The sequence below is a fragment of the Dipodomys ordii genome, unplaced genomic scaffold (genome assembly GCF_000151885.1).
Source record: "Dipodomys ordii isolate 6190 unplaced genomic scaffold, Dord_2.0 Scaffold29, whole genome shotgun sequence".
Lineage (NCBI taxonomy): Eukaryota > Metazoa > Chordata > Mammalia > Rodentia > Heteromyidae > Dipodomys > Dipodomys ordii.
The window spans coordinates 1,712,667-1,729,436 of record NW_012267245.1 but is presented as its reverse complement, the minus strand read 5'-3'; the positions used below and the strand labels follow the sequence as shown (position 1 = coordinate 1,729,436).

The 16,770-nt window shown below is 48.5% G+C and overlaps 1 protein-coding gene across 1 annotated transcript in view; it reads right to left on the bottom strand.

The window, feature by feature from the left end:
* LOC105985427 (neuron-specific protein family member 2) overlaps positions 1-16,770 on the bottom strand; it is a 36,005-nt gene that overhangs the window by 15,949 nt on the left and 3,286 nt on the right. The window contains exon 3 of the mRNA XM_013015972.1: positions 6,380-6,463. Within this exon, the coding sequence (XP_012871426.1) occupies positions 6,380-6,463 (84 nt within the window). The remainder of the gene's footprint in view (positions 1-6,379; positions 6,464-16,770) is intronic.

Here is a 16,770-nt window from a genome sequence, read left to right as displayed (position 1 = left end):
TATATATATGTTACCTAGGGCTCGAACTCAGGGCCTGGGCATTGGCCCTGAGCTTTTTTAGCTCAAGGTTGGTGCTCTACCACTTGAACCACAGCTTCACTTATGGAGTTTGATGGTTCATTGGAGGTTAAGATTTTCACAGACTTCCCTGCTCAGGCTGACTTTGAACTTACAATCCTCAGATCTCACCCTCCTGAGTAGCTAGGCTGACAAGCGTGAGCCACCAGTGCCCTGCGAGGAGGGCTTGATTTTTATAGCTCTGCATGCATCCATGTTTGCCTTTATGCCTTCTGGAGTTTGTGATCCATTTGAGTAAAAAGCCAAAGTAAAACTCCTGGAGAAATGAAACAAACAAACCAAGACAAGTGATTCCAGAAACGACACAGGCCAAGGGCAACTTGAGAACATGTGGAACAAATGAAAGAAAAAATGGTGTGTGTAGCTCTGGGACACAGCTGAACTCTCAAGGTAAGACCTGCAAAGAGTCCAACTTCAGGCACAGGATGGTGCCAAACTACCCAACAGCCAACCAAAAACAACGACGACAACTAATACAGAAGGATCTGGGCATGCCCAGTGGCCCCCACACAATCTGACATGCAGAAAACATCTCCCAAGGAATGAACGACCCCTATGCTGCTCAGCAACCTGGGCCCCAGTGGACGTGCTCCACAAATCCAAGATGTTCAACATGGTGTGGCCTCCAAGGTCGTGTGGTTTATTGAGCACTTCAAACGTGGCACCGCTGATGATAGAATTCATGTGTTTGTGTATGTCAGTCCTGGGGCTTGAACTCAGGGCCTGAGCGCGGTTGCCCCAAAGCTCTTTTTTTAAGCTCAAGGCTGGTACTTGACCACTTGAGCCACAGCACTTTTTCTGTGGTTCATTGGAGATAGAAGTCTCATGGACTTTCCTGCCCTGGGCTGGCTCTGCGATAGAAAACGAGTCTGCCAGGGTCGAGTGAGAGAGCCCTGAGGCTCAGCATCCTGTCTGCCAGTTGCCATGACAACCGTTCCCTCATAACTAGGGACCCCAGTAGTGACACGACCAACTGCACACACATGCTCATTTTTCTGTGTCTTCGTCCCCTGACAGTTCCAGAGATTTACACATCACAACCTGTGTAGCTATAATCACATTTAATAGACGCACTCATTTCACTTGTGGGGGCCTAGAGACCGAATGATCCAAAAGCCAGCCTGAGGAATTCAATGTCTCTCTCCTGATAAAGCTTGGTTCTCCTCCCCCTCTCTCCATCCCTCATCCTCCGCCCACTCCCTTTCTTCTCTCTCTTTCTCCCCCTCCCCCTCCTCCTTCCCTTTCCCTCCCTCCTCTCTTTCCCTCTCTTCCTCCTTTCCCTCCCTCTCTCCTCTCCCTTTCTCCTCTCCCTTTCCCTTTCTCTCTCTCCTTTGAAACCATCCCTGTCAGGACTTGGCCAAACAGTGAATTCCAAGAGTAAGAGAGAGAAAAGAACAAAACCAACCCGACACTCCACAAGCGCAGGGTTATGCAGGATTTTTTTTTCATAAATGTAACCATCACTGTTAATCTTCATTTAATGTAAGCCTTTCCTAAACATGCAGATTTCCTGGGACTGAACGATGATCAGCATGCATTCATGTGCATGCACACACACAAACACGAACTCACCCCTTGCACACACATACATACCCCTCTGGTCAGAAAAGTCTGGCTTCTGACCCTTATTGACCCATATTGGCCTTTATTGACTGCGTGATTCTAAGCACGGGAGGTGACCATTCTCCTCCTGAGCTGTGATCTGCCCATCACAGACTTCCCGGACACAAAGTGAGATGGACTAGCAACCCACCTAGGTTGGCCTATGGGAGCAGAATGAAGATGGAACTGGTGGCTATGTGTTTTAATTTACAATGCGTTGTTTTACTTTCCACCTAGGTGTTTGTTTTCCTGCCCTATCTGATCTGAGAAAGCTTCACACCACAATCATCTTTCAGACCCATGCCCCAGCCAGCCTAGCAGGGCCATGCCGAGAGAGGTAATTCACCACTTTAGGTGGGTCAGGAATGAGAGAGCAGAGGAAAAGACAGAGATTGTGAGGTGCCCAGGTTTAGACATTGATTCTCAGAAGAAACAAGGACACAATCGCAGGAGAAGGGGGGCACAAGGACAAACCAGATCTGGGCTGAGTGACAAGAGAGAAAACGTGGGCTGGCCTGGAAATAAGACAGAACTGTCAGGGCATGAATGGTGTAGGGGCCCGGACCCACTGGGCTGGTGATTTTACATTGCTGTGTGTAGCAAGGAAGGAGCCATCAAAAATTTCTCAAGCAAAAGACAAATCTGGCCTGTCATAGGTGGTGGGGTTGAGCAAGAGATGGGTGAGCTAGGGCTGGCATGGGGGGGGGACGGGGAAGCGAGGAGGAGGATAGTATTCCTGGCGAGGCAGGTGACCCAGGGGTACCAGACCTGACTTTCCCCCTTGAAAACGCAGCCTGGTGGTGACAGTCAATCCAGTAAAGATGATTCATTCCCTAGAATGAAGCTCCCAACAGTCTAACCACTGGTTCGAGCACCCCCCCACACACACATACACACAAGTGGGTGTCCTGGCTCCAGCGGCCCCAACACTCCATAGAAAACCAGAACTGTGGTGAAGACCTCAAGTCAGAGACTTATTCACAACTTGGCCCAGAATCTACTTACTGAGCTTTGTTTGGATGGACACGAAGCCAAAAAACCCTAAAAATTAAAAATAAAAATAAAGTCTCCATCTTGTAACCAGTCAGTCTTCTGTACTGATAGGCCTGGGCTCTTCTATCTCACAGAATTATTTGCTTCTTGATTTCAACTGTAACAATCATCCGTGCTGTTCATAGCCAGCCAGCCACGTCAAAAGTCTGAGTTTTTAAGAATAGATGCTCCCTCGAGTGGGAACTTCCCACTGGCTTTAGTAACCAACAGCCATGATGAGAAGAACGTTTGCCTTCCCCAGTGCTAACTTCCTTGTGATACCCCATCGCCCCGGTAACCAACTGTTAAACAATGTGAGCCTGACTCCTTAGCAACCAGGAGAAGGGATGATGTCACTCCTTGCCTGAAGGTAACTGAGCAAAGACTCCCCCCACGTGCCCCCGCCCCTCCCTCCCCTCTGCCTAGCCCTGCAGAGAGTGGAGGATCATGTTGGTGCAGAAGGAAAAGGCCTTGATGCAAATCTCCTCTGTTCCTTGAGTGTCTATTCATAATCTGACAAAGGAGCTGGTGTCAGTGGTCCCCACACTACCTTGTTTTTGCACCATGTCTCCGGGGCGGAGGGGAAGGGAACCCAGAAACTTTGCCAACCCCAGTTCTCTAAAGCTCACTGTGAATCTCTGGGCTTTCAGCCCCCTTTCTCTAGCTGGAATCTCCATCCTTAGCTGGGACTCCCTCTCTTCCCCCACCCCACCACCATCTCCATGACTTCTTGGGGCTTCTCCCCAGCCTCCTTTCTCCTCTCCCCATCCAGATGGAAGGCACCCCTCTCCCCCCCCTCTCCCCCAGCCCAACGGCATTCCTCCCAGAAGAAACCAACTCTGGGAAATCTCACCTCCATGACTGCCTGAGCACAGATACCACGGCGGTAAATAGAGTCACCAAATGATCCACAAATGACCTCTGGCAGGTGGCTCACACAACAATGGACACACGGGACAAGAGGCTGGACAGAGTGGGGCCACAGGCAACTTCATCCTGCCTACAAATCCAAGTGCTCCCCGTTTTTGGTTTTTTAATTTTTGCTGGTCCCAGAGCTTGAATTCAGGGCTTGGGCGTTGTCCCTGAGCTTCTTTTACTGAAGGCTGGCACACTACCACTTAAGGCCCCAGCTCCACTTCTGGCTTTTCTGGTGGTTCATTGGAGACAGGAGTCCCTCGAACTTTCCCAAAGCCCAGGCTGGTTTGAACTGCGATCCTCAGATCTCAGCTCCCCGAGAAGCCAGGATTACAGGCCTGAGCTACTGATGCCAGGCTAGTAAACCTTCTGGCTCTGGCTGACTTCTTGTACCTTCCATGTCCAGAGTGAGTCAAGCTTTTGCCCTGTGGCCTGACACACACATACCATATATCTAGTTCTTCCTCCTCCTCCCTTCCCCCCACCCTCGCTTCATACCTGTGTGTGTTCATTTCCAGAGGTACCTGATGGCAGCAGGGGCTCGGTCCACATTCATTGCCCTAGTTCTGACTGCTGTGGCTGACATACTTCTGACCTCAGGGCCTTTGCACAAGCTGCATGTGCTCAGCCACCCACCACATCCTGGCATCTACAGAACGTTCATGCCCGTCTTCTATCTTAAGGCTCCCAAGTGGCCTCCCCAAGGTGCATCCTTCTGTGTCACAGCCACGCTTGGCAGCTGCAACTTGTGACTAGTCACAACCCAGCACGTAGCCTCACGAGTCCCCCACACCACCCCTCTTGCCAGGAAAACGGAAAAGCAACCCCTGGGTCTGTGCCCCGAGAGGTCAGCTCCCCACACCTTTAGCTCTTTTGGATCTGGTACAATCACCTCAGCTGACTAACACTTGACTCTGTGTAGACATTTCTGTAGCGAGAAAGGGCAGGAAAGACATGAAGGAATAAAAGAGACATTCATCCAAGCACTGGGGGCAGTAACAAATGCTGGTGGGGAGGTGAGGGGGGGGTGAGATACAAGATATCCGATCACACCATTGGTGGGAATGCAAACTGGTGTGGCCGCTACGGAAGTCAGTACGGAGACTACTCAGAAAACTAAACACAGCCGGGAGCCAGGAGCTCACGCCTGTCATCCTAGCTACTCAGGAGGCTGAGACTTGAGGATCACGGTTCAAAGCCAGCCCAGGCAGGAAAGTCCATGAGACTCTCATCTCCAATGAACCACCAGAAAAATGGAAGTGGCGCTGTGGCTCAAGTGGTAGAGCGCTCGCCTCGAGCTGAAGAGCTGAGGGATAGCTCCCAGGCCCAGAGTTCAAGCCCTATGACTCTTTCCTCCTCAAAAAAAGAAAAGCAAACTAAACACAGAGCTCCACTGTGCTCCGGCCATGCCCCTTGGGTATCTACCCAGAATATGACAAGTCTGGATCCAGTAGAGATGCTCACACTCCACACTCCTCGCGACTCTATTCCTGATCGCCAAGTTATAGAAACAGCCCAGATGCCCCGCAAAGGATGAGTGGGTCGAGAAGATGTTATATAAATATTTACAGTGGAATTTTATTCATCCGTCAGGAAGAGGAAGAATGCGGAAACTAGATGGAGGTGGGGGTGAGGGAACATGGGAGAAAACGGAGAGAGTGAGGGAAGGGGGGGGGGACATTGTCCAAAAAAGAAATGTACTCATGACCTGACTTATGTAACTGTAACCCTTTTGTGCATCACCTTTATCCTAACAATAAAAAGCAATGGTTAGCATTTAAAAAAAAAGAGGAATAATATATAATTTTCAGGGAGATGGATGGACTTGGAGTGGGGGGGGAAGGTGCCAGGTGAAGTAAATTAGGCTCAGAGAGACCAAGAAAGTGTGTTTTCTCTCCTAGGTGGAAGCTGGATCTAATGAAAAACATGACTGACAGCATACACAGGATCCTGTGCAAGAAGATACAAATATATTCGCTAAAGTACAGTAAAGGCATGGGGGGGGTTTTCAATGACGGAACTCCTTTGAACAACTAACTTACATGAACAAGTGAAAAGCTGCAATGTATACATATATATATATTGGTCAGTCGTGGGGTTTGAACTCTGGGCCTGGGCGCTGTCCCTCAGCTCTTCAGCTCAAGGCGAGCACTCTACCACTTTGAGCCACAGTGCCACTTCCGGTTTTCTGGTGGTTCCTTGGAGATCAGAGTCTCCCAGACTTTCCTGCCCGGGCTGGCTTTGAACCTCGATCCTCAGATCTCAGCCTCCTGAGTAGCTAGGCTGACAGACCAACGCTCAGCTGGGACGTATTTTGTAACATGGAGTGGTGGGTTCAAGAGGAGGAAGCGGATGAACAGAGAGAGGAAAGGTAGGCGAATGGAGTCGTAATATCCAAAGTACACAAATGAAAATGGACCCAGGGAAGGGATGGGGTGGGGAGAGATAGAAGATCATAGAAAGGGGGTACGGGGGGACAGGGGACACTGATCAAGATGCATCACACTCATAAACTGACATGTTGAATTGAACATTAAAAGGGGAGGGGCATTTGCCACCAGATGCTGGATTATGAAGAGAGGGAGGAGCTCATGGCTTCAGGAAATGCTCCCCCATGGGCTGTGTCCTTCCCCGCCCCTGCCCCCTGCCCGGTCAGGCCTGTTCCTCAAGCCACGGTGGTGTGTGCCTGGAGCTGACCACAGCGAGTCTTGTTCCGTGGTCACTGTGACTTCTTCCCATCGCCCACACTGACCGTGAACTCCGCGATCTTCGGCACCCGGAACTTCCCTTTGTTCTTCTGCTCCGGCTGATACTCTGTTCTTGTTTTCACGATCACCTGGAAAGTTCAGCCAGGGTTAGGAAGCATGGAGACCAAATGTCCCCATACACCCCCTAATCACACACAGAATGGCAAAATTCGAATTACTCCTATTATCCTTCCCCATTCCAATAGGGATATTCATGCAGGTAGTGTGTGTGTGTGTGTGTGTGTGTGTGTGTGTGTGTGTGTGTGTCTGTCTGTCTGTCTGTCTGTCTGTCTGTCTGTCTGTCCTAGGCTTTGCATTCAGAGCCTCGGTGCTCTCCCTGAGCTTTTTCATTCAAGACTGGCGTTCTACCACTTGAGCCACAGCTCCACTTCTGGCTCATCGGAGATCAGAGTCTCTCAGGCATTTCTGCTCAGGGAGAAGGTTGGATTCTAACCATGATCCTCAGATCTCAGCCTCCTGAGTAGCTAGGATGATAGGCGTGAGCCACCAGTGTTTGGTTTTAACACTTTTATTTGTGTGTGTTTAATTGCTGGGCAGAAGCAGCAACGTGGCACTCAGTTGGCCACGTGATCGTGGGGTGGTGGGGGAGATTATTGGAGTGTGTTCTGTTGTTGAGCTAGGGTGCTTGGAAGGCAAGGTGTATTCTATGCACTTCTGGCTTATGCGATGGTGTTTCCAATGTAGGGTAGATTTATGTGGACATGACATTATGGGTCAGGTTAGCCCATCCTCTCCTCCCTTGGATGTGCCGCCATCTTGTTCTGTGTCTCTTTTCTCCCCCATGGCCCAATCCTTTCTGTCCCTTCCTCAAGATCCAACTCTCATCCCTGAGCTCTCTGAAGTAAGGCTACTGGGTCTAACAGGCACCATCTTGGCAACCTGGTGGATGATGGGGAATTGGGTCTAATGGGTGTCATCTTGGCTTCTTGGTGGATGAAGGTGAAGTCTCACCCCCCAGGTGATGGGTGTGCCAGATTTCCTAGCTGCAGGGCAGGGGCTTGGTCAATAGGTGAGTGGACCTGCCAGACCTGTACGATGAACTCATGAGACTCATTGAACTCTTGAGCAACTTGTGACCCTGCCCCCTCACCATAACCCTGTCTGGGGCCCAACCAGCTCAGCCACCATTTCTTGTGCAATGCCTTGTGTCTCCTGACTCCCCTCTAGTCCCAGGATGTCCCATTTAGCCCTCCATTAGAATTGATCGGGTCTGTTGACATTGTTTTTCTGCTCTTTCTTGCCTCTCTCACGCTCATATCTCAGTTTCCTATCCGTGTTAAGTGTATTCAAGGCTGCAAATGTTTTGGGAGCCGTGTGTCCGCTCTTTATTAGAAAGACCAGCTTTCTAATAAAGACTCCCAACGTGACCTCTCAAAATGAGGATTCTCTTGTGTCTCACGATCGAATTCCCGTGCAACACGCCATGTTGGGATTTCTCCAAACAAGAGATCACGGCTACCCTCCTCCTCTTCTGCAAGCCCTGCTCGGTGTATTTTCATGGTCAACTTCACCTTTTATTTTTTTGGACTCGTTAATGCATTTCTCCATTCGGACCTTACTCAACACATGGTTCGCCCTACTGGACATTGTTCCTGGAGTCATAGAATTCCCGGGGCCACCATCAAACTCGAGGATCCCAATGAACCTGCCACACGCCACCTTTCCCTCCCTATTCTTGTGGCAATGGAGCTTAGATAATCACAGCGTTACCACGCCCTTGTTTGTACCACGAATGTAGGAATTGCCCGTGACCCTTCCTCAATCCTCATGTCCATCTTTCTATCCATCCACTTTCCTCCCAGGTGGACACCATCCAGTGACTGTCCCCTCCCCAGCCCAGGGCCTCCGTGACTCTCTCCCCAGCTTCCACACTGGCTGGCTTCATATCATCATTGGAGACAAAAGGAGTGATCGGAAATAGCCAGGCACATGGAAGATACCAGGGGACTCATGAAGAAGCTGCGTTGAGCGGACAGAGAACGGGACCAGGTGGGGACAGGGGACAGACATGCAGCCCCCAGGAAGAGCAAATCGAGGGGGCAGCAAGAATCTAAAGAAGGATGGGACTTGAGAGGACAGCATGGCAGCCACCTCAGCCACAGCGAATCTCTGCAGGATGGAGAGGGTGAGATGGGGGAAGTACAGTGTCTCCCCCCTCCTTTCCCCCTCCACATGTCCCCCTCTTCCTCCCATCCCCCAATCACTGGGAACTGTCAGAAGCTCCAGGCTTCACTCCCAGGCTGGGAGACAGAAGCATCCTTTGATTTTTATGTAAGATACAGCAGCAGTTACTTTAAAAAAAAAATCTATGAAGAAGAATGCAAATGTCAGCCAATTGTTATTAGTTCTGCCTTGCAGGAATCTGACTGCATAAGAAGGAAAGGGGGGGAGGAAGGGGGAGGAAGATGACAGGAAGGAAGGGATGGGAAGGAGAGGAGAGAGGAGGAGGAGGGAGAAGAGGGAGAGAGGGAGGAGGAAGAGAGAGGGGGAGGGGGGAGAGAGGGGGGAGGGGGAGGATGGGAGGAGGGGGAGGGAGTGAAGAGCAAAGGAGAGAAGGAAAGGGAAGGAAGGGAAGAGAAAGGAAGAAAAACTCTATTCTGGATATTCTTTTTCTTGTGATAAAAAATAACACACACATGTGCGCGTACACACACACACACACACACACACACACAATGCCCTGAACACCTTGATTTGTAACAAAAATGAAGAGAGAGATAAGAGAGAGAGCAGGAAAGAGAGGAGTGGGGGAAAATTGTCCATAGTCTTTTTTTTCAATCACTAAAATTAAGATTTGATAGACATTCTGGAAGAAAACGAAATTCCAGATTGACGACGATGGCGGGGGGGAGGGGAGTGGTCAACCACCTGCCTTGATTTTCCTCTTCTGTGAACCTCTTTGAGATCATCTGCGTTTCTTTTTCATTTTTACGTGACGATCATTGCTGCATGATCCTTAAGGGGGTCTCAATTCAAGTCTCCAGCCATGTCACCTCTTCCCCATGATTAATAACTGCCAAAGCCAGATGACCGCAGGGGAGTATAAAAACACAGACGATCACCATTGAAAATACGATTTCCCAGCATCCTGAGCCACGGGGAGGTCTGCACACAGCTTGGCCCCGGGGATTGGCAGAAAGAAGAGATTCGGGGACAGACGTGCCAGGGCAGAGCCCGATTGTATTTTTATGAGCTAGACTCGCACAAGACAAAAATAGCTGTGCGCTTGTGCCCTTGGCTCAGCCCTGCAGCAGAGGGAGGAGGAGAGAGAGCGGCCAGCCAGGGCTGCTGGCAGGTGCCAGGCTCCCAGCGGCCTGCCCCGACGCCCCCCTCCTCCTCCTGACCCCATTTCCTCCCATCCTCCACGCTCTCTTTAAAATGATCTGCTGTCTTTCTCATGCTTCAGAGCAGCCCAAGGGAGCCTCGGTGAATTCAGCCACTGGACAGATGGCTGGGACAAGGTTGAACCAGGGGTGCAGTTGCCAGATTATTGTGGCTTTTCCTAGGATCCGACATTCTGGGGTTTTTGTGTTTGTTTGTTTGTGTGTTTAGTATTTTATTTTCTTGGTTTTGTTTGGGGGTACTAAGGTTTGGACTCAGGGATCCTGGCTCACTTGGCTGGCTAGGCTGGTGCTCTACCACTTGAACCACGTCTCCAGCCCTGATTTGTTTTTTTGCTGGTTATTTTGGAGATGGACTCCAGAGACCGTTTTCTGTCCAGGCTGGCTTTGAATCCCGATCCTTCAGATCTCAGCCTCCTGAGTAGCTAGGAGGACAGATACAAGCAACAAGTACCTTGCTGATATATCATATATAACATAGAGCTTAATTTATGTATATTTATTATGTATATGTTATATACTCATGCAATGTTATACATAACATAAATATATCTTACGTTATATGTTATGTATAACATAAATATAGATGTATATCTCTATATGATATGTATCATAGTTATATATAGCACATATAAAATGTATATTATATGTCATATATAACATAAATATATCTTATGTTACATGTTATGTGTAACATAAATATAAATGTGCAACTAATCACATTAATTATATATATTATTTGTAATGTACACATATTATATAATATATACTATATATTAGATATTATGTTATACACATAATATATGTTATAGGTAACAAGTAAGTCTTATGTCATATGTTATGTATAACATAAATATAACTGCGAATAACTACATAATATATCGATGTATAACATACTATCTAATGTGTATAGTATATGTAATACATGATACATAGCAGATATAATAAATGTGTATATTACACATTATAATATATAATGCATATGTAACATAATATAATGTAATGTGTGAAATATGTAAATACATATTATCAATTGTATATTCTGTAATAGATACATAATATATGATGCAGTATATCATAGAGTAGATACACGTGATGGTGTGTACAGCATATGCATAACTAGCATACACAGCTATATAGATAATGTACGTATTATCTATATTATATATACCAGGCATCATGAATGGGTGTTAAACGCCTCCCATGCTGCGTCTTGGCTCCTCCTTCCCTCTTTCCATGGGCGTGGAGTTTTGGGCCATCATCCACTTCACAGATGGAGAAGCTGAGTCTCAGCGAGCAGCTTACATGACCACAAGGAGGTAGAGCCAAGCCCTTAAGGAAAGCTTGACTCCAGTGAATGACTACATCATGAGTTGGAGGCATGGTTCAAGTGGTAGAGCACCAGCCAACAAGTAAAAGCTTCCCATATCTAGTTCGAGTCCCAGTCGCAGACAAACAAAAGTAGCCAGCTAGCTAGATTACCAAATGATCTACAGATTACTGAATTGTCTATTGAATGCTACTATATTGTTACATAGATTGCATATAATCAGTGAATGAACAAGTCAGTCCTGTCTCTAAAGAGCAAACGTGACATTGAGATCGCAGGATCACAGTTCAAAGCCAGCCTGGGCAATAAAGTCCATGAGGCTCCTATCACCAATGGACTACCAAAAAGCCAGAAGTGGAGCCATTGTTCAAGTGGTAGAGTGCTAACCTTGAGTGGGGAAAATAAACCTCAGGGACAGCACCCAAGCCCTGAGTTCAAGTGCAAGAACTTGTATGAAAAAGGGAAAGAAAGAAGAGAGGAAGGAAGGAAGGAAGGAAGGAAGGAAGGAAGAGAGAGAGAAAGAAAGAAAGAAAGAAAGATTGAGAGAGAGAGAAAGAAGGAAAGAAAAGGAAGGAAGACAGGAAAGGAAAGAAGGAATTAAAAAAATGTGAAAAAATACAACAAACACAACATAAGGCCCAGAGAAGTTAAACACTTTGCCTAAAGCCACACAGTCAACAAATAGTTTCTCCAGGTGTTGGGACTACAAAGGGTTTGGGACTGACCATGCATACAGTGAAGCTTGCCATTCGTCCACCATTGGTCCCTAAGCATCCCCATCCTTCTACACAGCACGCATGTTAAGTTCAGGCCAGCTGTCAGAAGACTTCATCAATAGCAAGCATTCTGCCCAGAGCCTGGCAGCTGGCTTACGGAACATCTGGTCTACCTGAGGGGTTGGTGGTTGTTATTATTTTTAACCAAAGTGAGATTGTGCCTGTCTGTGGGGCTTGAACTCTGGGCGCTGTCCCTGAGCTCTTCAGCTCAAGGCCAGCGCTCGACCACTTTGAGCCATAGCTCCGCTTCCAGTTTTCTGGTGGTTCATTAGAGATCAAGAGTCTCATGGACTTTCCTGCCTGGGCTGGCTTTGAATCTCCATCCTCAGATCTCAGCCTCCTGAGTAGCTAGGATGACAGGTGTGGGCCACCAGCACCTGGCTTGCCTTGTTCATTTTTCTTGCTATTTCCTAGACTGCATTCAGCTCTCTGAGTCTGAACCCTACATCTGTACAGGTGGAAATAATGGTAGAATTTCAGACAGGCCAACAGACTCTCTCTCTCTCTCTCTCTCTCTCTCTGTCTCACACACACACACACACACACACACACACGGTTTTTTAAAGAGATCTTGGTCTGTGGTTACTCAGCTAAATCAAGGTAGCAAGATCTCAAAGGCTGTTTGCTGACTCTGTCTTAGCTTCTCAACTCTTGATCCTTTGGAGAAAGCCACTCAGTTGCTTCTTTTCTTTTGAGTCTATTTCTTCCCCTGGCAAGTTAAGAAATAGAACTTGATTTGTTTTGTTTCATGCTGGTCCCGGGACTTGAACTCAGGGCCTGAGCTCTGTCCCTGAGGTTTTCTTATGCTCTTACACGTTGGAGGCACAGCTTTACTTCTGGTTGCTTTTTCTTTTCTTTTTTGTTTTGTCATGGATAAGAGTCTCATGGACTTTCCTGCCCTGACTGGCTTTAAGCCAGGATCCTCCTATCTCAGCCTCTTGAGTAGCTGGGATTACAGGCATGAGCCGCCTCACTGGTGGCCTGGCTGGAGTTCACTTCTCAACTGGACAGGCACTCAGGCGAGGAGACAAGGCAGCTCTGGGGTCCCCAGGAAGAGTAGGCTGACGGAGCAGAGAGAAGGGAGCCTCCCCCAAGCCAGCCTGGAACAGGGGCTCCGTGCAGCCACCGCCCCAACCCCCACGAGTGTACCCTATGTGAACTCAGGACAGACAGACAGCTGGGCCTTGGCCATTCTTGGCCTCTCCTCCCATCATTCACAGTGGAGCTGTTGCTGGAAGAAACCGAGTCACCTCCATCCGTGTCTTTATTTCCAGGGAAAGCAACTGCTCCAGTGCTGCCTGGAAAATTATCAGAAGGTTCTAGAAGCACGAGGCAGAGCCTGTCCTTTGTCCTTAAGCTACCCCACAGCAGACAAGGTGGCTTTCATAAAATAAGACCCTGATTCTGTGATTCTCCTCCTGGAAGCCCTTCCCATTAAAAAAAAAAAATTTCACCAGACCAGTGCTGGTAGCTCACACCTGTAATCCCAGCTACTCACGGCTCAGCCCTGTGACTTCTCTGGCCGTCATGAAGCCTTCTCCTTTCTTTCATTAAGCACCAAATTCCTCCCTCAACAGTCCTTCCCATAGCTGCATCCCTAACTCCTATTTAGGTCAGAACTGGTGTGGAGTGTTTTCCCCATTGGATTGGAAGCTCCATGGATTTGGTGGCCATCTTGGCTTTTTCTAACTATGTATACTTAGCCTACCACAAAGAAGGATGATTGGATGCCTGGATGGATGGATGGATGGATGGATGGATGGATGGATGGATAGATGATGGATGGATGGATGGATGGATGGATGATGGATGGATGGATGGATGGATGATGGATGGATGGATGGATGGGTAGATGGCTGATTGGCTGGATGGATGGATGGGGAGTTGGATGGATTCGTGGATGAATGAGTAGGTGGGTAAGTGGATACTGGATGATGGGTGGATGGACAGAGGATGGATGGACAGAGGTTGGATGGATGGGTGGATGGATGAGTGGATGGGTAAATAAATGGGTGATGGGTAATGGATGAGAGGGTAGATGGATAAATAGGTCAGTGGGTGGCTGGGTGGCTGGGTGGCCAGGTGGGTGATGCATGGGTGGATCTGTGGGTGGGTACATGGATATATGGGTGGGTGAATGCATGTATGCATGGGTGGATGGATGGTTGGATGGTGGATGGGTAGAAAGATGGATGGATGGATGAATGGATGGTGGATGGATGGATGGATGGATGGTGGATGGATGGATGGATGGTGGATAGATGGATGAATAGGTGGATGGATGGATGAATGGAAGAATGGATGATGGATGGGTGGATGGATGGATGGATTAATAGGTGGGTGGATCTCTGGATGGATGGATGGATGGATGAATGGATGGATGGATGATGGATGGATGGATGGATGGATAGATGAATGGATGATGGCTGAATGGATCAATAGGTGGGTGGATAGATGGATGGATGGGTGGATGGGTAGAAGGATGGATGGATGGATGAATGGACGATGGATGAATGGATGGATGGATGGATGGATGATGGATAGATGCATGGATTAATAGGTGGGTGGAATGGATGGATGGATGGATGGAGAGGTGGGTAGGTGGATGGATGATGGATGGACGAATGGATGGATAGATGAATGGATGATGGCTGAATGGATCAATAGGTGGGTGGATGGAGGATGGATGAGAGGATGGAGGGGGTAGACAGACGGATATGTGGATGGGGAGATGGATGGATGATGGAGAGATGGACGAATGAACAGATGGGTGGTTGGACAGTTGAATGGAGGCTTTGTGACATGAACGTCAGTCTGCCTCAGAGGAGAAAGTACTGGTGCTGAGTCCACGGACTTCCAGGCCTCTATCTCCATCCATCCATCCATCCTTAGGCAACTCACTCCAGCGCCTGGAGCCTTGGTCTCAAGGGATAAACAAATGCATGACCCTACCCCCTACCCTACCTCCCTACACACACAGGGCTACCAGGAAGACAGCACAGAGAAGAGTGAGCTGCCCATTCCCCTGACCAGAGCCATGCTTTGCTACCAAGGTGCTTTGAGTGCGTCCCCAGAGCGCATGCACCAGAAGCCAGTGGAGCAATGTGGAGAAGGTGTGGAACCTATAAAAGACTAGGGGGGGGAGGGGCGGCGGCATTGGGGTACTGTCCGCGCCAGAGATGGACATGGTTCTTGGGAGTCCCCAGTTAGTTCCTGCCAGAGTGAATGGTTAGAAAAAGGGCTGGGATCCAGCACCAGTAGCTCACGCCTGTCATCCCAACTACTCAGGAGGCTGAGATCTGAGGATCGTGGTTCAAAGCCAGCCTGGGCAGGAAAGTCCATGAGACTCTGATCTGCAATGAACCAGCAAAGAATTTTTTAAAAAGAAGGAAAAAATGGGAGCTGTAGCTCATGTGGTAGATTATCCACTTTTGAGTGTCCTACATAACAAAGCCACGCAAGCACATGAGGCCCTGAGTTCAAATCCTGGTGCTGGCGCAAACACACACACACACACGCACGCACGCATGCACGCACACGCACACACACACACACACACACACACACACACACATACACGTTCCCTCTGCCATGTACAACACAGTCACAGCTGGCTCTAGGTTGTTAGCCTTTTTCTGACACGGAGCCAAATAACGCCCTTTCTCTGATCCAGAAAATAAAATAAAATCAGTGGGGTTTTGGTGGTTAACCATAGAAAATGGACTCTGCTCTTCATTCAGACCTCCCCAGGTTGTTGTGGTTTGGTGTTGGGTTTTTTTTTCCCCCCTCTCTCTGAATGTTTTGGATCTTGTACAAATTAAAAGAATACAATGGACAAATGCCAAGACAATTTGCAATATTACACCAGAGCTGCATTCTATAGCTGGTTTTCCCCCAATTGGGGGCGGGGGAGGAAGGGGGAGCCATGATTTCATTTCACTTACTCCTTTCTGATGGCTTAATTGCAAATTCCGACTGGAACGTCATCAAAGGGCTCACAAATGAATTGGAGTATCACGTGATCGCCTCTACCCTAGTCTTGTGAGGTGTGCATCCTTTCCCCCTTTATCTATGAGGAGGCTGAGGTGGTGGGGAAAATTTGCCCTTATGGGAGGCTGGTGAATGGTTTTAAACAAGGAAGGTCAGAGTGAGATAGTTTGACAGGAAGAGAGAAAAAAAAAACCAAAAAGGAATCTGCTCTTCACACACCTGTTCTGTCATCAGATCTGGCAAGATCACAGGATCTTAAATATCAGCACGGCCAACTAGGAATACAATTCTCTGCTTCTGAGAACACAAGAGAGCCAGGCACCAACCAGTAGCTCATGCCTGTCATCCCGGCGACTCGGGAGGAGTTTGAGATCCAAGGATCACGGTTCTAAAGCCAGCTGGGGCAGAAAAAAAGTCTGTGAGACTCTTTTGTCTCTGGTGAACCACCCAGAAAGCTCTGGAAATGGGAGCTGTGGCTCAAGTGGTAGAGAGCAGGCCTTGAATGAAATTTAAAAAAAAAAAGCTCAGGGACAGTGCCCAACCCCCCTGAGTTCAAACCTGTGTGCACACACACACACACACACACACACACAGCACCCCAGGAGATTCTAACACGGGGTGTCAAATGCAGAGATTGCCTGCTACACACACAGCCTCTTTGCTTAGAGAGTGAGGTGTTGGAAATACAGCAGCAAAGACTTTGATTTTTAAATGCAAGGGGCTCAGGAATTCTTTCTTTCTGCCTTGCCATTCCCCTAGCTCTCCTCCCTGAGGGGGTAGGGGTGGAGGGAGGAGGGTGGGGGGGTGGGTGTTGGCAAATCTGTGCACTTTCAAAACAAAATGACTCCACCACCAGCCAATCAGCCCTGGCTCTTTAGGTAGCCTTGCCTCCTAGAGTGATGATTGGTTAACACACACACAATACCCTCCTGGAGACA